At 46.4% G+C, this 26,343-nt stretch overlaps 1 protein-coding gene across 2 annotated transcripts in view; it reads left to right on the top strand.

Annotated features, from left to right (window-relative positions):
* Positions 1-26,343, top strand: part of SPECC1 (sperm antigen with calponin homology and coiled-coil domains 1) — a 1,265,733-nt gene that overhangs the window by 379,027 nt on the left and 860,363 nt on the right. For both annotated transcript variants that reach the window (XM_085649254.1, XM_085649255.1), the window contains one exon: positions 22,437-22,644. In XM_085649254.1, coding sequence (XP_085505380.1) covers positions 22,437-22,644 — 208 coding nt within the window. The remainder of the gene's footprint in view (positions 1-22,436; positions 22,645-26,343) is intronic.

The raw sequence follows: 26,343 nt of genomic DNA on the forward strand, positions 1-26,343 counted from the left end.
TATGGGGCTAATTGTAACCTTTCTGATTTTAAACTTCTTGAAATTACATGTAGCTGAAAAATTACTCTTTTTGTACCCTATTGTTTGCATCCAGTCTCATATAGTGGAGTAAATGGTGGGTTTGTTTCACAACCACACTGACATCATAAGATGTATGGCATCTACCGTTTGGGAATTACTATCTTCTGCAACATTCATAAGGTGCAGCTGGATATCTGACTGAAAGCAACACAGCAGGAAGAAACAGGAAGTTCTGCCTCTCAGAAGTCACACAAAAAGGGCTAAAATGAGCTAGACCCAAGCCAGTGCCACTCACCAGAAAATAAATCTGCAAGAAAGAAACCGGAAGTCCCCTGACTCCTGGCCATTTAACATCACATCCTGTCCTTTTCTCTTCACCCCGTAGATGCTACACCCAGACAGTCTCTTGGGGTCTATTAGGGCCATGTAATGATCTAAGAGCCTGAACCCCTGCAACTCACCACATACATCACTTATCCAATTTTGCTAACCAAGAACTTGTGAACAACATTCAGCTCTGTACATAAACCAAACCATCCGATGTCTATCAAAACATGTACACATACACCACACACACACCCACAGCACACCTTTCTCTTTTAATCTCATGAACATTCCCCGCACAACAACTCCCAGAAAACATGCTGAATACATCATGTCCTAAAGGAACACTCTTCATTGTGTAAGGCAGCAGACATCTCAGACCCCATCACCACACTTAACCTAGATATTGTTTCATTGCAGATATCCGATTCCTTTCTATAACCACACCCTTCCATGATATCCTGATCCCACCAGATTACTGCATAAAACACAATGATCGATCGAGCAAGGTAGGAGGAGGCATCTCAGAGACCCATCAGTCATCATAGCCATGAGGCATCATCTTGCATCAAACATTAGGCTTCTTTGAACTCCTGTTCCACAACTTCCTGCTGAGAGCAAACCATCACATCTCATCCACTGACCACCCAGACCAAACACTAGTTCCTCACTGACACATCTGACTTGCTCAAGGCATCCTTCTACACCATAAATATGCTGCTCGACCCTAAAAAACCTTTCAGACTCTATTGATTGTATAATATTGAATAATTTTTTTAGATATCTTTTCATTAAACATAAACATTGACAATTCGGCAAAGCAGCATACACTTACATGGTATCGATTCATATGGCGAGTACATTTGGACGTCCTAGATACCTGGGACACACATCGAACACAGGAATGGGCTTAAAGGAGACAGAGGTTCATCCTCGGAGGGGACCACAGGGGCCGCACATTTATCTCCCCGGTAGGTATTCCACTTACACCATACAGAGGACCACTTCTTAGGACATATCTGTGCCACGTAGACCGTTTTCTCCCTGAACATACACCAATCTAAGTTCTTTTCCCAGGCGTCCAGAGTCAGTGATGTTCCCGCCCCCCACATTTGCGCTATATCACGTTTTGCTACAATAGCGCCCAGATTAGCCCAGAGCCTTTCCATACTATTCAAATCAGTGGGTTCCCAAACATTAAGAAGACACCTTTTAACCTCCGGGCGTATGTCTTTATGCAGTACTTCCTACATGACCTCATGTATACCCCGCCAGTACACTTGGATCTGTTCACACTCCCAAATTATGTGTAGGAAAGTGCTCACTTGACCACAGTGTCTTCTACATTCCTTCCCTCCCCCCTCCCCATATGAACCAGTTGGGGCCCAGTGACGTATGTCCTATGCAGTATTTAAGTTGAACCAGTGGTAGCCGAGCGGAAATCGCCACCTCCTCTCACCACTCCCCGTCGTCAAGCTCGAGGCCGTCTCTTTCCCAACACTCACGTAGTCGTTCAAGGGAATCCGGGGTGTTATTAATCCAATTTTTTGTAAGGTAACAAAATTGCTTTCTGTGGAAGGTACCCATCGAGTCACCTGTCTTCTAGCAGTGAAGACTCAGGAGGGGAGGAGCCCTTCTGCAGGGTTGTTAAGAGAGCATAGCAGACCTGCATATAACGGGAAAACTCCGAGCCGGTGAGCTTGTATTGTTGTTGCAGTGTGTCAAACTCGATCATCTCACCTTTCACCCAGGGGTCTCTTATCCGGGAGATGCCGAGGAGGTCCCATTTGTCAAATCCCTTCGAGGAACGCAGATTGCCCAGTTGTTCTGAGTCCCACAAGGGAGTTGCCAATGTGAGCTTCCGGTCCCAACCTAAACTTTTATTAGCTGCATGCCAAACCTGGACAGAGTGTTTGGTCAGACCAGTTAAAGGGAATTTTCTGGGGTTCGAATACAGGGCCCTGTTATAGTCCCCGCCAGGCAGCAGCCATCTGTCCATGGTAAATCCTGGATCATCTGGCGTTCGGTAGGTGCCCTGATTAATGGCGGCAAGTTGGGGAGCCCAATAGTATTTCTTAATATCGGGAAGACTTATGCCACCCTCATACCAGCTTCAGACCAATTTGTTGAGAGCTATTCGGGGCCTCCCATCCCATAGCAACTCCCTCTGCAAGCCCTCAATTTCCCTAAAGTATCTCGCAGGGACCATATCGGGGGAATTTCGCAGGGCGTATAGGAACCTGGGCAAGGACATCATTTTGAATAGAGCTGCTCTGCCCAGCAATGAGTGGGAGTGCCTTCCAACTGGCGATATCTCGCCTCTGTCTCTGCAAAGGGCGGGAGCAGGTTTCTCTCATTACGGAGCTTAGAGTTCGCGTTGACAGGGATCCCAAGGTAGCGAGAGACTTGCTCCAATTAATCGAGTAGCCAGAGTATTTACTAAAGGTCATGAAAATGTCTAATACACATCTTAGAGACATTTTGGGGGAGGCTAGGTAGAGGAGTATATCATCCGCATAGAGCGAGATGCGGACTTTCCAATCTGCCGACCACCATAGCCCCCGTATCACTGGGTCCCTACGGATCCAGGCCGCCAGAGGCTCCAGGGACAGGGCAAAGAGCAGGGGCGACTGCGGACACCCCTGACTGGTACCACGACTCAGTTTGAAAGAGTCCGATCATTTATTTTTGACCACCACTTGCGCCAATGGCTCCAAGTAGAGCCAGTAGGAGTCTCGTCCTCCTGCTTCCTCACCCTCCGCCTCCTACGTAAGACCTTCAAATGGATCCCCCTCGAACACAGAAAGACCGTCACTCACACCCTGGTCACCAGCAGGCTCGACTACGGCAATGCACTCTATGCCGGAATGAATAAAAACCTCACCTGCAAGCTACAGAACATCCAAAACGCCGCCGCAAGACTGGTCCTCAACCTGCCAAGACACTGCCACATCTCCCAGCACCTGCGAACACTCCACTGGCTCCCCATCGAAGCTAGATTCCCCTTCAAGATGCTAACCCACGCTCACAAGGCCCTCCACGACACCGGACCAGGATACCTGAACAGCCGACTCAAATTCCACACACCCAAAAAGACCCTACGATCAGCCCAGCTTTTCTACGCAGTGGTCCCCCGCACCAGAAAGACCAGATCGGGAGGCAGCTCATTCTCCTTCCTCGCGGCCAGAGCCTGGAACGACCTTCCGCTCCACCTCAGACAGATAACATCGCTCCCCGTCTTTGCAAGCAACCTGAAAACTTGACTCTTCGACAGACCGCCTCCTTGATGGACTGGAACCTGCGAAACCCCCCACCCCACACCCCCAGCGCCTTGAGACCCTTACGGGTAAGTAGTCGCACTTAACAAACACCTGATTTGATTTGATGCTGTGAAAACGGGCCCAACCCCCATTTTGGTGAGAACATCGAGAAGGTATGGCCATTTGATGGAGTCAAACGCCATAGAGGCATCTAAGGACACAATCACGGCCGCCTCTTGGATGGTGTCTACCCTCCCCAACACTCTATGCACCCTGTGCAGATTTAGGGGCATATTTCGATGGGGCATAAAGCCTGATTGATCAGGGTGCACCAGATTACATATCACCTGAGTCAGACGAGTGGCCAAGAGTTTGGCCAGGATTTTAGGTTCTGCATTAAGCAGGGAGATGGGTCTGTAGGAGGCACATTTATTTCTAGGTTTACTCTCTTTATGTATCACGACCAGTGACGCGAGATGCTGGTCTGGCGGGAGTGACCCCACCCTCCTACTCTCTTCAAACATGGCTCGTAAATGCGGGGCTATTTTGTGTGGACTTAGTTTACAAAGTTCGTTCGGCAGTCCGTTGGGGCCTAGCGCCTTCCCCGACCGGAGGCTTCTGATTGCCTGAGCTATTTCATCATTGGTGATGTCGCTTTCTAGGAAACCTCTTCAGAGAGGGCCTGGATACGGATATCTCGAAGGAGATCCATGGAGTCCTCCTCGAGGAAGGACGTGCGTGATTGATATACCGCGCTATAGTGCGCGGCGAACTCACTAGCAATTTTTAGGGGATCTGTGATTGTTCCACCTGCATCGTCCGCCAGCTCTGGGACAAGTCTATTGGCCCTTTCTTTTCTGTCCAGCCAGGCCAGCTGCTTCCCGGCCTTGTCTCCCCATTCATACACTCTACCGTCTCTCTCCTTCCCCATGTTCTGGCCCTGTCAGTGGCAATACCTTTATATTCGTTTCTCACAAGTTACACTTCTGATGCAAACCAAAGGCACACCGTGGACCTCATCTGCACTAACATGAAAACCCTCACATGCCGCTCTTTGAGATAAGTTGACTGATCTAACCAAACAATCATAAACTTTGACCTCCACAAAAACTAACCCACACACAATATAAGCGGAATAAGATCCTCACAACATTGTTCACGATTTGTCCTACCAACTCATGACATGAACGCCTCTTGACAATAGCCAATACCTTGAAGCCCATTTCCAACATCAAAACTGTGCTCCATAACTTCAGTCACATCTTCTGGCAACAGCTGACACCCGGGCACCACTCAAATGCAGTCACTGAAAGTAAAATGCGCTTGCCCTTATTAAAGTCTACAACCCACAGACAAAGAATGACTGATGCATGTAAGGGAAAAGAAAGGCAGTACTAAACAGCAGGAGGACCTGAAGCATATAATCTTGGCTTCAGCTGGAAATAGCTCAAAATTGGCGATTTTGCCAGGTGAAGTCTATTCTAGATCAACGCACCACCAAGTCTAAGTTCACAATTAGTGGTTTGATACGGAAGTTTTAAAAATAGTCTTCTCTTTTTGTTTTTCTATGTGCACTGACTTGGGTGGAGTCGTATGACTTGCTATGATTTTTGCACTGTTGGGTTTGACGATGTTTCAGCAGAGCAACTGAGGAAAGTTAATCTTCCAGTTTATATTTAACTGTGATTTTGAAGCCAGCATACAACCTTAGGCAGAGCACATTGCTGGAACCACAAGACAGTTTGTCTCAACTGGGTTGGAGAATGTGTGCAGTGCACAGTGCTGTCTCTGAAGCCCCTCAACGCAATTTTCTGTTAAAAATTGTCAAACTGAACCAAAAGTTCACTGTGGTTGACTGTAAACCACAAACACCTACTGTGCGGGCTATAACCCTTGAGAGACCATAACTCGGAGGATTGTGACACCTGCTTATCATGGGATGCTTATCATGGGATCAATGGGATTTTTCAGAGGATGTGGAGGATATTTCTGATGAGGCCTAATGGAATCATCCGTCAGACTCTGAGTTTGAGGTGGTTTTTGATTAAATAGTAGACATACGGGAAACCCTTCCAGTAAAAATACTTCAACAAGCACATCATAAGAATACCTCTATCAAAAGATTGTGAAAAGTCCTCAAAAGACAAAACATCATGATGATCAATACTTTATTCGGCAATATGCCATCAAAGGTGCATTGCAATAAAATTCCATTAAAAAGCCTTAATATCAATAAATAAGATAAACTTGTAAAAGAATGAAAACCATACACAGTAGAATTGCTGAACAGTACAATAAAACAAAACACAGCAAAAGAGGCAGCAGCATAAAAACTGGTAAAATGTTGGCCTGCAAATGGACCATAAGGGCTTTACAGCGCAACATGGAATACATTGATGCCTAATCCTCCACATAACCAGCACAAACCGTGAGATCACAAAGACCACACATTGGCTAGTCTCTGTCTTCAAGATTCTCATAGCTTCCTTAAAAGCCATGACTGCTAGATTACGACAGAGCGGTGCAACCCATTTTTTCTTGATGTTCTGGTATGCAGGGCAGAAGAATAAAACATGTTCAACTGATAGTGTGGATTTGCTCCAGGGGGGCCCTCTCTGCTTAGGCTTATGGCGGGTGGAGTGACAGGGGTTAAGTACCATATATTTGGTCTTGACAGGGTTGACTTCTCAGCCCCTTAACTTGCAGAAGCAATCAAATCTATCACAGATTCTTTGTAGACCCTTGGGGGATTTTGAGATGAGCAATGTGTGATCTGCAAACATCAGGGCAAGCACCCTGACGTTTGCAAGACAATGGGTATCACATTCTCTGTGGTCCACAAAGACTGCCAAATCATTGATAAATAGAGTGAATAGAGTGGGCTCATCCCTGCCTTACTTCTCTATTTACCAAGAAAGGATTAGTCAGTTCCCCCTTCTGTCCCCATCTTTGTGCAAATGTATGGTCATGTAGTCTCATGATCATGCTCAATAGATATTGCAGAACCCCTATGTCAGCCAAGGTCTGCCACAATTTGGGACAAGAGAAAAGGTCGAACGCTGACCTAATGTCAAAGAACACCACATAAAGACCCCCCCTAAATTGGACACACTTCCAGTGCAACAGCTGGAGGACAAACACCACATAAAGACCCCCCCCCCTAAATTGGACATACTTCCAGTACAACAGCTGGACGACAAACACCACATAAAGACTCCCCCCCCCCCCCCCCCGCCACCCCCCCAGTTGGACGTACTTCCAGTACAACAGCTAGAGGTGGAGTTCCAGGTCTGTAGAGCTGATATGTGCTCTAAAAGTTTGCTTGTGGGTGGTCAGTATCTCTGCGTCAGACATGTAATCTTGTAACCTCTTCAAAATGACCCTTGTGAAGAGCTTTTGGACGCTGTCAATTAGACTTATAGGCCTATCATTGAGGAACGGTCCCGAGCTCCCTTTTTAAAGATGGGGATTATCTCGACACCGGCAAAGGTTGGAGGGATGTAGGGCGCTTTCAAAATAGCGTTGAAGAACACACAAAAAGGGGTCCAGATGTCGATACCTTCCATGACAAGATCCCAATGCATCTATCCTAGACCCAGGGCTCTATGAGGAACTGTTTTATTAATTGCTTCTCTAGTTTCCTCTAGGCTAAAGCTTGTGTCTTCCAAATGATCATATGACAAGGTAGAAGCACCTACCAAGGGTTCAGACCCTATGGGGCCACTGGTACATATATCACCTTAACCAACTCGGGAACTTCACACCATTCCGGAAAGGAATACAAATTGGAAAAGTGTGCCACCCAGTCTGAAATCATTATTTGGTTATCGATGGAGCAGTCAGTGGTGAAAATATTTCAAAAAGAAAGACTGTCCCCTCCTTTTGCTGCTGCTAACAGGTCGTCTCATTTCCTACGTTACCACTCTTTATTTTGCCTTTTGGATAGCATTTTTTATAGGTTCCTCTGGTTGCTTGAATTAGCAATGTATCTTTTGATTTGATAGCACAATTTAAAGCCCCTCTTACATTGCTACACTGGTTATTATACCAGGTGGGGGCTACATTCCACATGAAAATGCGATCTCAATTTTTTAACAATTGTGAATGACTAGTGGTAAAATCGGTCACAGGCTTGTCCTTCTCCATTGGCAGGTTTAATAGTGGCATCAGTTTCCCCCAACCCATCGGCAACCACTTTACATACTTCAGCAACTGATTCCTTGGAGTTGGACAGAGAACTCCATTTGATCCAACGTCTTTTCGTGGACAGGGCAATCTTCTGTCAAAGGGCTCGTCACCGTTTGCCTGTGCTACAGGTGCAAGTATCCTCATATCCATGACTAGCGCATTATGACCGCAATCATGACGGGGAACGACAGTTATATCAATTAAATTGGACCATAATCGAACATAGAGTAAAAGATAGCCAATTAAACTTGTGCTCCGCTTCCGTGGCGTTACCATCTTTATCAGAATTAAAAAAAGACAAAACATGGAAGCCAATTTAATATAAGTATTGGCTTGATAAAGACAAACTCTATAAAGAAAAGACCTCAGCATTGAAATAACATTCTGTTGAAGAGATTCACAAGGTACAAGAATGTCATGCTTCTGGAATAAAGTAAAAAGTTAACTGGAGAGTGGGGGTCAAAAGTTTCAGACCCAACAGAGGGTATAATTCGAGGATCAGAAGAGGGAGGATGCTTGCCATCTGAACACGATCGATCTACCTATGTTGCCAGCTATCTTCAATACGTAGAGCAGAGGTCAGCGAAAACAAGGGCCACCGCACTATAATAAAAAAGAAATATAAGGTCTCTGTGCAAGATCTACTGTGTATAAACTTACATGTAGAGGCAGATTCGTTAATTGCTGCTACACCTAAAACAAGCATTTGCAATGCAATCGGTCTCGCCTTTGGAACCTTATATGTATTTAGCTATGCAGCACATTAGCTTGTGTGCTGAAACATCTACTGTTCTTTAACATGGAGGGAAAATAAAAACCAAACTGCGTGATTTGCATGGAGTTCCAAAACTTTCTCCACCCCTGCTCGTACACGGACTCGGTTGAGCCTTACACAGAGCCTCACACAAACAAGCATCACAGTAGCCCAACGGCTAGCCCGAGTGTACACACAGCCAGTAGCACTTCCCTTGCCACTCCAACTCAACTAAATGCTTATACCAACGTAAAGAAAACACAATATGCCACCTGATACGTCCCTCAAGCCTTTTCCTACTAATCAAATGGCACACTTAGGAGGACCCACAAAGCTCCCACTTGCTGCTCTCTTCTTGTTCCTCCAGCTCACCCAAGACCAGCATCCCTGCCCCTGGAGTGCCCTTTTTTTCCACATAAGGAAACTTTCAACTAGCAGAGGTCCTCCACTCGCACTAATCCATCTCAGGTTTCCTCTGCTTGTCACAATAAAGTTTCGAGTTTATTTTTTAATTGATTTTGACATACCCCGAGGTCTACAATCAGCATCTTGAAATGATTGGTAATCAAAATGCACAAAATGTTCCTTATCATTCATAAGTCCAAATAATATTACATCTATTCAATAAAGAGGTGATTTTTTTTTTAAATGTGCTCAGTACAAACCACACAAATGTATTTGGTGGGTTTTGCAGCAAGTCCATCAAATCCTGAGGAGAGTCCAACGTAAATCTTTATATTATAGGAAGCAAATATTTATTTCTAGCCTCTGTCAGTGCTGGGCAGTGGACACTATTAATAGGCATTAATAGACGTTATGCACGATAAACATTCACAAATAAGTCTATGGTGTGTGTTCAAACTCTGCAATAGCCTACCACCACACATCTCCCCCATTCATCCTCCAATGAAAGAAAGTTGGAGATGCATTTTTGTATATTGCTCTGCTTTGCAATAAAGACATCTGTTTTTTCCAGTACATGCTAAACCCATCTGCTAAATCACCCATTACTGTACTGTCGGCTAGTCCTGGATTGAGGGAATGACATCCGGGACCATGGGGAGATAAGCAAAGAGTGGGCCAGAGGCAGGCTAAGGGCAAGAGACAGCAGCAATTAGTATGTAAAGAGGAGGGAGGAAGGCCACCTACAGGAGGGGTTAAGAACAAACCCCCTTCCCTCCCCCCAACCCCGGTCCCCAATAACCCCAGAAGAAAGGCAGAGAACTGTAGCTCGGGTGAAAAGGTGGATTGTGAGCAGCACGCAAGAACAGAAAATACTGTTGAAGAGACAAATAAGCGGCAGAGGGTGAGAAAACTGCAGGGTATAGGGAGGAACGATGAAAAAAAAGATAAAGGGCATCCCGGCGAACATAACAGCAGCATGGAAGAGAGAAACCAAGGAGGGTGATGAGAAACAACAACAGGAAATTGAAGACAAAAACAGTCCGAGAACTCCTGGATGAGGAAAGAGACAGAAACCATAATAGGAGCGATTAAATAATAGGGGGAGTCATTAGGGCAGAGAGATATAAACAGAAGGGAATGAGAAAAGTGTGGGGGGGGGGAAGTAGATGGAGGAAGAGTGACAGATATGTTGAACGATAAAGGGTACCAGCAGAGGAGACAGAGAGCAGTTGACGGGCACCAAAAGAAGAGCAACAGCAGGACAAGGGGCGAATTAACAGAGAGGATGGGCTAAGAAGCAGCAAAGGGAGGGTGCAGGAAACAGCAGAGCTAGACGGCGCGGATGGATGGGAGGGAAACTACAGTAACAGGAAAGATATAGGAACAGCAGGGAAGACGAGGTCACGGAATTTTCAGAGGATAGGGAAACAGCAGACGGAGAGTTGGGAGGAAAAAGAAGAGAGAAGGTGAGCGAAGATGTGGCTTAATGGCAGAGCTGCTGCTTTTGGAACTGGGGAACCACCAGGTTCGAGTCTTGGCGTTGGCTCAACATCCTGTGATTCTGGGCAAATCACTTAATCTCCCCGTACCTACCAAAAATGAACGTGTCCTTGTGTAACATAACTGGTGCTCATGTAAAGCGCTCCAATACCTTTGGGTTGAGTTTGCGCTATATAAAACCGGCAAAAAAAAAATGCGGGGGCGAACTAGAGGGAAAGACAGAGAAACCGCAGTTGGGGGAGCAGAAGGAGAGAGAAATGAGGGGGCGCAGAAACAGCTGGGAGAGCAACGGAAAGGACAGAGAGAAAAACAAGAGAGTGACTGATGCAGTGAGGTAATAGCGGAGGAGAGCAACAGTATAGGGTGAGATAAACCAGCAGTGAAAGAGAGGCAATGTGAGAGGGAGAAGCTGCAGGTGAAGAGAAGCGCGGGGCGTGGTAGGAAAGAGAAAGCAAGAGCTGACGTAGAAGCCGAAGCTAAAGGAAGAACAATGGGGGAAGAAACGCAAGAGAAGAGTAAAAAAAAAGGCAAGGATAGGGTGAAAGGGGTGACAAAGGCATAATGAGAACATCGAGGAATGAAAGGAGGGATGGGTAAATGCTACGGAAAGGAGAGAGAAACAAGAGGACATAGTAACAACATAAGTCGGTGAGCACCAAAGAGATAGAGAGAGGAAGCACGGAGAGCGAACCAAATATGGGTGTAAGTGAAAAAACAACAATAATATGAGAAACTGTGTCGGAGAGAAGCGAAACCGCAAGAGGAGGACCAATAACATGCACACGGGGAAAGCAAAAGAAATAGCAGGGGAAATATCATCTTCTAGGAGTTATGCAAATGAGAAAGTAAGTAAAACAACAGGGAAGAAGAGAAACAGCATGTTTAAGAGAAACCTAGGGAGAGGAAAAAGAATGCAAGAAACCGCAGGCAGTAAGATCACCTTCAAAGAGTAAGGCAAATGAGAGAATAAGCCAAACATCTGGATGAGGAAGAGAAACAACAGTAGGAGAAGTAGGAGAACAGCAGGGGGTAGGGCGCACGATCACCTTCGAGTAAAGCAAATGAGAGAATAAGCAAACTATGTGGCTGAGGAAGAGAAACAGAAGGGCTTAGAGAAACATGGAGTAGAAGATCCCCTTTAAACAGTAAGGCAAATAAGAGTAAATGATACATCGGGACGAGTAAGAGAAACAGCAGGGGTAAGATCATCTTCGAGTAAGAATAAGCAAAACATCTGTGTTGGGAGGAGAAACTGCATTGTGAGTAAGAGAAACACTGGGAAAGTGATAGAGTACGAGAAACAGTAGTAAGCAAGATCACCTTCGAGTAAGGCAAATGAAAGACTAAGGAAAACATCTGGGTAGGGAGGAGAAACTGCAATGTGAGTAAGAGAACCCCCTGGGAGAGTGACAGTACAAAAAATGGCTGGGGGTAAGATCCTCTTCTAGAAGTAATTCAAATGAGAGCATAAGGAAACATCTGGAAGAAGAAGAGAAACAGCAGCTGGAGAGTAACAAAAACAGGGGAGTTGAGAGAAACACAGGTAGGAGAGTGTGTGTGAGAAACCGCAGGGAGCAGGAGCCAGTTCAAGGAGTAAGGCATATGAGAGAATAAGCTAAGCATTGAGGAGAGGAACAGAAACAGCAGTGAGAGAGTAAGAGCAACAGCAGGGTTACAAGAAGACTAACATGAGACTGAGTTAGAGAAACAGCTGAATGAGTGCCCAAGAATCGGCAAAAAAGAGAGTAAGAGCGGGAAAGGTAAGTTGGGAACACAAGAAAAACATTAGAGCAAAGAGAAACAGTCCTAATGTAGTAGGAGAAAAAAAAGAGGATAGTGAAAGAAAGCAGAAAAAATACTATGATTAATGGAAATGGATAGGGAGGTGAATGGGGGTGCAAAGCAGGCATCCACATAGAGGGAATTTAAAACAAAACGGTTATTTACCAGTGAGAAGAGGGATGTTTCCCGCAGGTCAGTTCTTGGGATAAAGGGTCTCCGCCTTCTGCTCTGAGTTGTGGACTCCTGGCTCACCCACCGCTGCCTTTCCCTCAACTTGTGATCCTGACATCACCTTTTGCGCCTCAGCCTCGGAGATGCCCGCTTCTGCTCGCTTCCCTGGTCACGTGTCCAGTCTGGGCCGAGATGCACCTTTCCACGGCTGGTCTCTTCTCGGGGTGAAGGGGGATCCCGTGATAGTACCCCGCCTTATGACCTACAGGACACCTATTGAAAGAACATAAATCCGGTATAGGACACAAAAAACTCCGAACTGTCTGGAAAACCCAGGCCAGGGACAGTTGTCGCAGGAAGCCGGTGTTTAGGTGGGGTGCTAGTGCTGTGTTCACAAGCTGACGTGTGTTCACAATCTGACGTGCATGACGAGTCCTCAGCAGTTCTGGCCTCTGTGCCGGAGCTGTTGTCGCACGCATCAGATTTTGCAGTCCGTTCTCAGGACCATTTTAGCGGTTTGTTGAATGGCGAGTGCTGTAACCTTGTTCATATGCTGTGATGCGGGCAGGCAGTGTGCCTACCATGGGGTGCCGCTGCTCTGTTGATCAGCTGCATTGCACAGGGCAGCCTGAGCAGGACTGCTGCTTCGTCCATCAGCTGCCGCACATCCTGCCCTGGGTTCTTTCAGAAGGACCCCATCATTTAGTGCTACAGAGCTGTTCACAATTTTCTTTTCGTATGGGTGGCATGTCTCCCCTCAGATAATGCTCTCATGCTCTCTCATGCTCTCTCATCATGATGGAAGTTGTACCTGGTGGAATGAAATCTCCTCGGACAAGAGACAGGGGCGAGGAAAGGGGTGGAGTCAAGGGCAACAGAGTGTCAAGACATAGAAATAAGTCGAGACGTGACGTAGGGGTGGGTGGGGCCGAGAAGGAACAGACAGCGGGGGGGGGGGGACGACACAGGATGAAAATAGTGCTCGGAGTAAAGGGGCCAGTAGCCATGGAAGGATATAAATGGCGACATGGTCGTCATGAGGAGGGACTACCAAGCCTAAAACTAATCGGAAGGCAGCATTTAGGAACTAAGCCAAAGAAAAAGATGGGAGGAGAGTTGTAGGAGCTTCCACGAAGCTTCCACTCTATACTGAATACTGCATGCCTCGCAAAGCGAACAGCGCATGCCCTGCAACGCTAGGCTCGACCTAAAAAGGGCTTTATCAACATCCACATATGGATCTCTGCTAGATAAGAAGAGGGAACGAGTAGAGGCAGCAGGCATGAAGATGAAGACATCAGAAGCTACTCGGGACGCATTGCTATTTCCAGTGCTTTGCTAAACAGATGCGCCCAACAACAGTGGGATGAAGTAGAAGAGATATTAAAACACTTACAAGATGAGTTTCAAAAGAGAGTGAAAGCTGTTGTGCAAGAGAGAGAGAGAACACTGTAAACACCTGTCTCAAGTCTGTATTAGACTTTGCAAACACAGCTTGTTGGGAACTTATTTCTGGATGAGTGTTATAAAGTCATGCTTGGTTACGTACTTCCACATTTAAAAGCAGAGGTGCAGGTCAACATTATAGACATGCCTTTAATGGGGAAAAATGCTATTTGGCCACAGACAGACAAATCATTCATCATATGTGTGCTGGCTTCCCTAGTTGGTCTGCAGTGTCTGGGTTCCAAATTTCAGCTGAGAGTAAGAGGGGTTTTCAAAGTAGTACTGGGATACATTTAGTATATCACCAGCTGGAATATCCACACATATATTTTGCCCTAACGGTGGTTTTAGGTTCCTACATCTATTAGTGATAACCTCATATTGCCCGTGTGTCCCCACGTGCTACGCTCCTCTTCCCCTCCCCCTGTTGCAGTGTGATGAGTATGACAAGATTGTCCGAGGTCTCTCTCCCCTCCCAGCATCAGCTCCAGCCTTCCAGAGTGTGACATAGGTGGAGGTCACTGGAGGACGGTGACTTCCTTGACCTAACTGCTACCGATGCTGGCTTCCAGCAGACTCCACTCTCCAGAGCTCATGTGCCTCCCAATGCCGCATCCAGTGATCATTCCCCTGTGTGGGTTGGCCCTCAAAACTGCAAGAGTCACCTGATCACCTGACTATGCTGGAGACTTGGGGCCTCGTTCCCTTTTTAAATAGAGCCTGGACAGAGTATGAACTTGAAGCTCCACCCACTCTCTGCCCATATTGTTCATTGGCTTGCGTCATTGTCCTTTGTAATTGCTGGCTTCTGATTCATTATTAGACTTGTTAGTACCTCCTTAGTACCGCCTTGTCTTCATTTGTAACCTTTCATGAGGACTGGCCCTTTTACTTCTGTTACATGCAAGTCTTTTTTAGTCAATGAGCACTATTTTCTTTAATGAGTTTCTCCAACTGCAGGCACAACATGCTTTCCTGCAACATTCACCATGCCATGCGCGCTTTCACTTTCCAAGCAGCCCGGGACAATGGCGGCCGCTTCTTTGAAGTGAAATAGGTCTCGCATTTACAAGAGTTTGAGCTATTGGCATTGTAAATGACAATGCCTTTTATCTATGTGTTAATTATGAAAACAGATAAATAAAGGCATTATCATTTACAAAGCCAATAGCTTAAACTCTTGCAAATGCGAGACCTATAGCATTGCAAATGCTTGTTGTGACTTGGTGTTGGGACAGAATTGATACCCTGCATGGCTCTGGAGAGTGTGTGCCCCCATCCCCCATCGCGTTCTTGACGAGATCTGTAAGTTCCTATGCTATTGCCTCAGCCCAAAGAACCATAATGTGTGTGCACTGAGAGTTTGATGTGACATGGAAAGCAAATGTGACCAGGAGGGGCATACCACAGCAACCCTCCTTTATCCGAGCATGGCTATTGTGAGAAGTTGGCCTGGTATATGCTGTTCACTAGTTAAAGTGGACACCTTGCACCAGTACAATTCGACTCTTATGGTGGTAGGTTTAAGACAACCTTGTAAAGAAAGCCATACTAGTGGTAGCCGTGGAGAGCAGCCTTCAGGCTAAATCTTAGAGGAATGTAAAGCAGCTTGTTTTACCACATAATCTTTTGAATCACCAAATGAAAGGACACCACACAGGTGTATATATATCAAATATATATGTATTTATTACTAAACAACTCTCTACTAATCTCTTTATGAGATTACAAGTTAGGAACATATGCACAAATCAACGTTTCACAATAAATTAAGGCAGGTAAGTAAAGGACCCACGGGGGACGCGTGCAGTGTGTGAACACAGGCGCGAATCGCCATAGACTTCAATGGGGCAAGTCGCGGTTAGAAATTAAGAGTTTAAGGGCTCTTCGGGAGAGTCTACAAGAAAGTCACTTACAGGGTAAGTAGTCCTAGGGCCAACACCCACAGGAGCACCGTAGTGTTGGAGTTACCTCACCTAGGGAAGCTGGATGCATAGGTGTCTTTTGGTGTCGGGTCGCGGCGTCGTTTTCAATGGGAGCCAATGAAGACTTGCTGCTTGCGAAGACAAGAAGGAGTGCCCAGTGGAATCCAAGCCTGGATTCAGAAGAAGGAAGACCTGAAAGCAAAGGGGACAATGTTCAAAGTCACTTGGATGCCCACAGTCGTCGGGTGTTTTCAGGTAGTTCACGGGTGTCTTGACTTTTCAGCCACGAGGTCCAGGAGGTGTCGACGACAACCAGGAGCTGGATTTGGCGTGTCCCTCGAATTCTGCAGCTCACTCCAGTGTCGGTGACCAGATTGGAGCCAACAAGCCTTGGTAACAGCAAGTTTCGTGGAGAGAGCAAAAAGTCAGAGGTGCAGACCAGCAAGGTCTGGGGGACTAACCCAGCGAGGGTAAGTCAGGGCAGGCCTGGAGCAACCAGGAGAGCCCTTTGGAAATGTAGGAAAGTCTTCAGGGGACCCACAAGCCAGCTGGCAAGGGATCACGAAGACGCCTCAGGAGGATCCACTCACCAGGGGCCCACGGTCACTTGGGACGAGGTAGCCCTCTGATCTCTGGAGGGATCTCTGCTAGAAGCTTGGACCACACGTGGCCCAAAGCACAGGTTCGTAGAACGTCGTGAAGGGGCTGCACTCGAAAATAGTGCACGGTACCCAGGGATTGCGATTCCTCATCACTCGTGGGGTCCACGTGCCTCAGCGTCGCTGGGGACTCACGATGGCCTTGGAGAAGTCAGGAAATCCTCTTCCTGGGCTGCAGGGACTAAGGGCTCTGGCTGGAGCGGTGGAGTTTGCGACCCTAGTTTGTAGTTTTTGGTGCCTGCCAAGCAGGGGAGTCACTCCTTGACTCCAAGCGCAATTCTTCAGTCTTCCAGAGGTAGTGGAATGTCGAAGGTCCATGATTATTCTTCAGAGCGTCGTCCAGGGATATCTAGTTTGCAATGGCAAGGGTTCCCTAACTTATACTGGAAGGAAGGGAGGGACTAGCTCTATGACCCCACCTATGGGAGGGTCAGGAGAGTGTGTGGCTACACCCACTTCCCTTTGTCCAGTTTCGCGCCAGAGCAGGGGCAGGTAGCCCCTGAGCCGGTTTGAACTGGTGTATGCACAGAGGAGCCTACTGCTCCCCCAGTGCAGGACTTCAAAGCACTCTAGGAGTGCACCCACCCAGCCCCATACACTAAACCCTGTCTGGGAGGTGGTCACAACTCCCTGTGACAGGATACCTATTGTTGGGCTTCCTCCACTGCGAGTTTCGGTCATCAGCAGGAGGGCAGCCCAGTGTCTGTGACTGCTGGCACCCATTTTTTGATGCCAGGGGTCTTCAGGATTCTACCGTGTTTCCACAGTGGGTACATGTCTATCCCTCTAGAAGGGTGGAACCATACTCCAATACCAGTTACTGGTGTGGGGGTATGATTCAAATGGGCTGTAGCCAACCCCCTTCTGTGGAACCTCTCTGTATGCAAACAAAAGGCAGGGAAGAAGAAGGTCCCATTTTTGCCTAAGCTTCTCTGGGAGTCCTTTAATCATTCCCTTCAGGGTTTTGTTGAAACGCTCAACCAACTCATTGCATTGTGGGTGATAGGGGGTGGTGAATTTATAAGTTACACCACACTCCTTCCACATTGCTTTCAAATATCCTGATATGAAGTTTTTACCTATGTCAGAGATGACCTCCTTTGGGAAACCCACTCTGGAGAAAACACCAATGAGGGCTCTTGCCACCACAGGTGCTGTGGTGGTCCTCAGGGGAAATGCTTCTGGGTACCTGGTGGCATGATCCACTACCACCAGGATAAATCTGTGCCCAGATGCTGTTTGAGGATCAAGGGGACCAACAATGTCAATATCTACCCTTTCAAAGGGTACCCCCACCATTGGTAGTGGTATCGGGGGGCCTTTGTTGTGCCACTTGTTTTGCCACTGGCCTGACAGGTTACACAGGAGCGACAAAATTCCTTTGTGTCTTCTGACATATGTGGCCAATGAAAATGTGGAACAAGCCTGTCCCAGGTCTTGTTTTGGCCCAAGTGACCTGCCAAAGGTATGTCATGTGCTAGGGTCAAGAGGAACCCACAAAACATCTGAGGTATTACCAACCTCCTGGTGGCTCCAGGGGTTGGATCTCTACCCTCAGAATATAGGAGTCCCTCATCCCAATAAACTTTATGGGACTCACTAGCACTTCCAGCAGCCTCAGCAGCAGCCTGCTGTCTGAGGGGTTCAAGAGAGGGGCAGCACTGTTGCTCCTTACTCAGATCTCGACTAGAAGGGCCCCCTGCCCCCAAGAACTCAACCTGATCAGGCTCAAGTCCCTCTGGGGAAGTTCCTTCTTCAGGATCTGCTTCTTTTCCCTCAAGAGGTGAATCTGTGATCTGAGACAGAGGGGAAGGCACTGCCTTAACCCTACTGCTCCTTTTCTTGGGAAGCATCTGGTCCATGGTTCCAGGATCCAGAGCTGGTTCAGTGTTATGCATTTTGGCTTGTGACCTGGTCACAGCAAATACCTCTGCAGGGATGCCCAACATCTCAGCATGAGTCCATAACTCTACTTCAGACCAGGCTGAAGTCTCAAGATCATTGCCCAATAGACATTCTACAGGGAGGTCTGCACTGACTACAACCTTCTTGAGGCCAGTTACCCCTCCCCAGGAGAAATTCACAACTGCCAGACTATGGTTGGTCCTGACATTGCTTGCATTGGTCACCTGGTACATTTCGCCCAGGATGATCTGTCCAGGGTCCACAAGATCCTCTTCCACCATGGTGACACTAGCACCCGTGTACCTAAATGCCAAAGCCTGTTTGCCATTTATTACAGGCTGCTGTTTGTATTTGCCCAGGTTACTGGGGCTCACTATGAAGGACATATCAATGTCTCCATCACAAACCAGCAATGCCTGAGTGGGTACTCTGACTAGGCCAGAGTCCACTTCAGAACCCAGGATCAACCCTACTACACCCTTATTCTGTGTACCACCTCCACCAGTAGCTGAACTAGGGGGAACAGTTGCCTTAGTGGCAGGAGTGGTGGTGGTTTGGTCTTTGGACTTGTTACAATCAGACGTCCAGTGCCCTTTCTGTTTACAGAATTTGCACCAGGGCTTCTTTTGGCCTTTTCCCTTGTTGGATTGTGACTCCCCACCAGATGCAGATTTTCGGGGCCCTTGTGAAGACTTCTGGTCTTTTGACTTATCCCCACCTTTCTCAGAGCCCTTGGAATCCTGCTTCTTTGTGTCACCCCCTTGGTTCTGGGTTTTCTGCCTCACACTGGTTCTGACCCACTTGTCTGCCTTCTTTTCCAATTCTTGGGGAGAGGTCAGATCTGAGTCCACCAGATATTGATGCAACATCTGGTTCTGGCAATTATTAAGGATTTGTTCTCTCGTCATTAGATTATACAATCTCTTGAAATCAGTAACCCTACTGCCAACCAGCGAACGCTCCAGAGCCTTGGTTGCACAATCTACAAAGTCAGTCCAGTCCGGAGTCTGTGCCTTCTGGGTGTCTCTGAACTTCAACCTGTACTGCTCAGTGGTTAAGCCAAACCCATCTATCAGTGCACTCTTCAGGACTTCATAGTCATCAGCATTCTCTTCTCTAACCGTGAGGAGCGTGTCTCTACCTTTATCTGAAAAGGAGAGCCACAAGATGGCTGCCCACTGCTTTTGGGGGACCTGTTGTACTCTACAGGCCCTTTCCATGGCAGTTATCCACTTATGGATATCATCCCCACTCTGGTAGGGGGGAAACAACCTTGCTCAGGTTCCTATGGTCTAGAATATACTCTCTGCCTCTAGGGACACTGTTGCTGTCACCAGGGGGTACTAACCCCTCTCTTCTAGAAGCTCTCTGGAGCTCAAAGGCTTCTCTATCTAACGCCAACTGCTTGGTTTTGAGGGCAAATCTTGCTTCCTCATACTGCAGCAGTTTATACATTCTGTCAGAGGAGGTCTCCCTTCTAGGGAAGTAGGAGCTCCTCTGGTGGACAGATTATCTGCCATATTGATAGGAGTGGTCAGACTCCCTAGAAAGGGACCTAGGCCTTTCCTCCACTATGTCAGTTCTCTTAGGGAGAATTCCTCTGTCCTTTTCAGACCCTTGGGGATCTGGCCCTTCAACCACAGTGTCTTGGTTATGTTGATGTTCATCATCTGACCCAGACACTGTAATTGACCCACCCCCTGATTCAGACCCATTAGCTCAGCAGATCTATCAGGTGTAGTGTGGAGGGACTCTGTCCTAGTTTCAGGTGCCTTGCAGCACACATGGCTTTCAAGTCAAAGAAAGTCATGTCCTTATACTGAGGCTGGGTGTATCCACTGGTTCCAACCCTTAAGGACATTCTAGTGTTGTGAGGTGTTGTACTACCTACACTAGTTTGTGGCCTACTGATCCTATCTTGAGCTGTAGAAAGGGTGTGCTATCCCTTGACACACAGCTCTAAGTTCAGTAGAACTTATTGATACTAAGCTTGACTTTATATGTACCTTGAGAACCTATAGTGGTTTTCAGTTAGTAATTCAAATAGAGATTTTCTGGTAAAACAATAGCAAGCTGGAATCCCACATGCTGCCCACCAATGTGAGAAGTTGGCCTGGTATATGCTGTTCACTAGTTAAAGTGGACACCTTGCACCAGTACAATTCGACTCTTATGGTAGTAGGTTTAAGACAACCTTGTAAAGAAAGCTATCCTAGTGGTAGCAGTGAAGAAAAGTCTTAGAGGAATGTAAAGCAGCTTGTTTTACCACATAATCTCTTGAATCACCAAATGAAAGGACACCACACAGGTATATATATCAAATATATATGTATTTATTACTAAACAACTCTCTACTAATCTCTTTATGAAAGTAGAAGTTAGGAACATATGCACTCACTCCAGGGTAAGTACTTGGTAAGTGGAGAAGCCTCTCCCTGTTTTGGGTCTTTTTTTTGTAGGTTCCCCTTACAGGAGACTCCCAGCACTGCCCCACTTTTCTGCGGTCACCGTAAGGTAAATAGCATGGCAAGACCTACCTGGAAGTAATACCCAAAAGGAAGCAACTTCATGAAACTGATCCCAGAAGCGGACTTGTGGAATGCACAAAATCAGTATGCAATCTTAGTATAACTATTTGACAGAAACTACCCGCCAGTGTGCCAAGCTTCTCTGCCAGAACCTGGAGTGTCACAGCAGAGGAGACCACAAAACTCTTCGGTGCTCTAGGGTCAACTCAACCCTGCTCCGTGGACCATGTAAGCACACACAACAGCTAGAGCAGTGCTGCCCCTCTCCACCTCCTCCAGTCCCCCTTCACCCGGTCTCTAAAGCCTGGCCTACTAAGGACAAAGGCAAAAACAGAAAGGCACTGTGCAACGATAAGACGCCCTGGTGGGTGAACCTCACAATGTAACTGATTTAATCATACCCAAGGAGAGGGTCAGCAGGAACCAATGGGACAACCCACAGACTCTAGCAGCTATATCTTCCAGGCGGGCACCGTGCTTCCCTTCGATGCCTGTTTATGCAGAGCAGCCTAGGCTAGGCTAATATCTGTGTACTAACATGCCCTCTGATGATTAGGTATAGTATTATATTGTCAGAAGTAAAGTATTTTTCTTTTCTAACCAAAAGCACTCTCCAGACTCTGATGTCATTAATTGTTGATATATTCATTAGGTCTCACTGAGTTCTGAACTTCTGCCCCACACAACCTCCATTTATAAATGTTGGACTCATTGACTTCGCTACCCTGAGGGTGAAGTGCTCCAGGGGTGTACTTGGTGCTAAGTTGTGGGTGCAATAGTAAGATAAAGCACCAGACTAGTGATGAGGGTTTTAGTACTGTGGTCTAAGCTCAAGACCGTCTATCTGCCCTGTTACTCCTTAAAAAGTGCCTACTGTTGGCGTTACCAAAATTCTGAGTCTCCACAGACCAGCCGACCATGCATCTATCATAGTGCTCTCTCCCCCCCTTCTTGTAAATGAGCCTGAAGACAAATGAGTACTTGACTTTTTGATCCCTTCGCTGTAACCTTGTTCCACACCAACAAGTAGGTAAACGATAGTCAACGCCAACTGGCGTCAAGGTTATCTCCCTAGATACCCCACCCAAATCTGGGGCTGATCAGTTCTCATTCCCATCTTGAAAGGGATTTATGCAAACTGTTGGCTGGAATAAAAATCTAACCATTTCCAAAGTGGGAAGGGGAGGAGTTTGTCAATGCAGTCAAACACCCATGTCTGTTGGCATTTACAAACTTTCAAGGCTACCTGTGCCTCGGTCCTCCCACTGTCCCGCCCCTTGAGTGGCATTTACAGGTGCAGAGAACTCAGCTCTCATGGTGAAGATCTCTGCGGAGGTAAATGGGAGTATGCCTACCCGGAATCCGTTTTGAGTTGCTGGTAGTTGTAAGTAATGTAAATTCAGTCATAAACATACTTTTACACTCAAACTTACTTTTGGGAATCAAACCCACTGTTGTGCCAAACTAAAGAGCATAAAGTGTCTGCCTTAGTTTATTGTCAAGGTGCACGTACAGGCCTCCACCTTTTGCATCTCAGAGTATACTGAATGCCCTGAATTCCTCTGCAGGTGGAAACGGAGCGCGGTCACGCAAGGGAGCTGAGTGCCAAGCAGGAAGAGCAGCTCCGCAGCGCCCACCACAAGCTGCAGGAGAGGGTCCTGTCTGGCGAGTCGGAGCTGAAAGACCTGAAGGACACAATATTTGAGCTGGAGGACCAAGTGGAGCAACATCGAGCAGTCAAATTACACAACAACCAGACCATCCGGGACTTGGAGGGTAAGTATACGTGAGGGTGGTCTGCAGATTTAGTATGTACAGTCAGTCATAAAACCTTTATTTGATTTTGCAATAAAATCATACGAGTATATTACAAGCCATCATGATAAAAACAGATAAAAGATTTTACAACACACAGTGCCACTCTGGGTATCCCCTATCGTACCGCTTTGTAAACACCCACAAGAAACTTAGATACATTATAACATATTAACAGCGAATTTAAGACTTGCAAAAACAAGAAAGCTGGCCTGAACAAAAACATGAGTTAAAAAAGGTTTTAAAAATGTGTAAAAAAAATCTGTGCGAACATGGGACATATCATCACAATGTTCAAAGTGTCACATTTAAAAGACAGGTTAGAGGAACAGTATGGAGGATCGGTGTGCTTATACCATGTTCCCTCCGGATACAACAGCTGATGAAATGTAAAGTCGGAATGAAGGGGCTCAAGACTCTAATTTCTTTTTCATATCCCACTCACTTGTAAGGTGAGCATAGCCATCTGAACCGTCGTAGCCCAACTTTAATCCCCAATGTAATTCCCCATCAAATCTCAAAATGGAGCCTTCTAGAACAATTAAAGTTAGGACCGTGCTGCAATCCTACGCCTCCTAAAAGCTTTCAAAGGGCAATGCACAGTGGATTTTTCGAACTAGTTTTTGTGGGCATGAACACAACCCCTTGAAACAACCAAGGTTGTGTAAAAAGTCCTATAAATGCACATACGGCGGGTGCGATACACAACAGAGGAACAGCCCCTCCCTGCAGAACCACAATAGTGCACCAGGTGCTAAGCACGGCACAGCTGGGACCTTCCTGCTCTTCCCTCCAAAAAGGACAGCAGGTGGTAGGATCAGAAGGAGGGTTTTGGGGGGCTTTAGGGAATAAAGTCGTCTCCTGGTAGGACACAGTTGAGGATCTGCCCGAAGCTCACAACTGTGGATACAGACGGCAATGTACACCTCAGACAGTGGCTTATGGTGACTGGTTGTAACGGCCCGCTGCTGTGCTCAGCGATGGGGTCCCAAAAGGTGTCTTCTATCCCCAGAGGATGCACTGCAGGCAATACTCTCCTCGGACCTGTGAACCTGCTCCGGCAGCCATGGACTGGGACAGGTCACAACATCAGAGGTTGTGTTGACCTAATCTTAGTCTGGTTGGTATAGTGCGTCACAGTGTGGGATACGTGTGTGTCCCACTAAGCCTGGTGCTTGTGGGGTCAAGTTAGGCTTTTGTAGTCTCTTTTGAGGTTTGTCAGGACTGAAATCCACAGTTTGTTCAATATGTGGGATTTCTCAGCTACCTTATATGCCATTTTTTCATGCCTTAGTAGGGTCCCCACTCTCTTCTGCCATCATTCATATGTTGGAATTGTTTCCTAACCCCATTGGGCCAGTATTGTCTGTTTCATAGCCAATAGATGTAATATCGTTTTTTTTCTAGTAAAATGCAAGGGTAAACTTCCTATGAGGGCCCGCCAAATAAAGGTGATTCTAGATGTTTATTTATGGTCTTGGCGCAGATCTGGGAAATGGCTAAAAACACAGTAGGGTCTGGTCATAGGACATGTAATCTGGTCACTGTGTCACAACTGTCCCTAACTATCGATTGCATGAAGACGGGTCATTATGTAATGCCACCTAAATAGGATCTTGTATCTTCAAGCATGAGGTGCAAGATTGTTTGCTCAGAGGAAAATCTTGCTCCTTAATATTATGCGTTTAGTGAAATGTTGAGGTCGTTTTCCCATTTCTCCTGAAAAGATGAGTGGTGTATTAAGCAGTGCATATATTTTGGAGACTAGTTTTTTGGCTGATGCAAGGAATTGAAGGATTATTTTTGATAAAGGTCTATTCTATAGTGCCCTCGCTTTGATTACACTTTGGACCCCCAGTGCTCAAGTTGGAGGTGTTTCAGGAATCACATATTTTGTTTTTAAAATGTCTCTAAATTACTTAATTACACCTCTTACGAAAAGGTATCTGAGTCCAAAGAGCCTCTTTTGTCTCCAGACTGGAATTCATGTGAATCTATTCCCAGGAAGAATTTGGAGTTTCCAGTCGTAGGTGTAAGTAGTAAGGTAAGTGGTGAGCCCCCTCCCTCCTTGCTATAGTGTCCCAGACCTCCTATCGGCCCTTGTTATTTAGCGCATATAGTAATTGTGCTCCTGTTGATGTCTAGGAACCCATGGTACCTCCCCAGAGGTCTAGTGGACAGATTCTGGTCAATGAAGCAGAATTGTTTTCCCGTTTTGCCCCTTCGCCATTGGATCATGTATCATAAACATGTAAATGTTTAGTAGTTCAATGGCTGAGAAAAACACAAATCATAATTCAAATATCCATAAACTCTTTTATTTCAAGTGTGTCTTCTCTTTTTACATTTGAAAAAATTATTTCTTCAATTGGTGTAAAATTTGTGTCCAAGCATCCATACACTTGATCAGAGTTCTTCATGAAATATTCTAACATATACAGCCAAGCCGACACGTGTTTCACAAAGGCTTCAATCAGTATAATCTGAACCTTTCCTTTCAGTTTTCAAATTCCGCTGTTCTTTTATTTCATAAACATCATTAATAACTTCTGGGAATTTCCTCTAATATCTTTCATCGGCTGTAGCCATTATCAGTAGAATCTCGCAAACGTGTTGTCTTGGGTGTATATGTTAGAGTATTTCATCAAGAACTCTGCGTGCCTGGTGTGCTCTCGGTTTGTGGACCAGATGAATGCCGGGTTTGTCCCCCCCCTTTGTTAAAACATGTCCCAGTCCTAGTGAGTGTGTAGTTGACTTTGTGTTTTTCTAGTTTGTGGAGTTGCCTATGGACTCTGACGGTTTTTCCTCCAGTTCTTCTTGGAGGTGTCATTTTGTGCTGCTGTTCTGGGTCCTTCAGTTCGGCCATCAGGTTAGTGCTTGCTCTCACATGCGTTTGAGACGTGTAGCTTCCTGAGTGAATTTACCCCAAATAACTGCTTTCAGTACTTGCCGCACCACGTTAATATCATGTGCAGCACATTTTATGCATTTTTCTTGCTCTAGTTTTGGAGGGAAGTTTGCCAAACCTTCCTTCGTCCATTAACCAATAGACCCCATTCGACCTGCCTATAATGCCTGCTGCACTTTACTTTGTCCACCTTCAGGCCTCTAACCCTTGCCCAGCCCTTATCGCGTCTCCCAGATCCTTTAAATTAACAGACTTACTGGTCTTCCCGTCAGTTTGACTGACTTACCCTCTAGTCAGCTGGACTAACCCGACCAAGCGAAAGCCTTTTTTTTTGCCCCCATCTGCCCCAAACCAAATTTTACGATAGCCTTCTCTGGTAATTTAACAGATTTTGACTCAAGGGACCCTATTTTGCAAAGTGACCCAAAACACAGCCCTTCCCTCGTCCTAAAAACAAGAAAACAGTGTGGGAATTATGCACCATCCTTGAGGAAAGACTGCCCTTCACCCAGCACAAAACACCAGAAGAACTCAACAGCTGCCTGCTTGCCAATCTGACGACAGGACAGCGGAAACAGTTCACTGAAATCCCTTTAAATCCATTGTCCTAAACCTAATGATTCACCCTGTTCAGCTACTGACTGGTGCCTCTCTGCACCCTGCCCCTTAAAACATGCCAGTTCTTCCTTCCAATTCGCTCAACTAGGTTTTTCCTGCCTTCCCCACCTAAATATGCAGCAGACAGGGAGCAG

Source organism: Triturus cristatus, chromosome 3_2 (genome assembly GCF_964204655.1).
Source record: "Triturus cristatus chromosome 3_2, aTriCri1.1, whole genome shotgun sequence".
Lineage (NCBI taxonomy): Eukaryota > Metazoa > Chordata > Amphibia > Caudata > Salamandridae > Triturus > Triturus cristatus.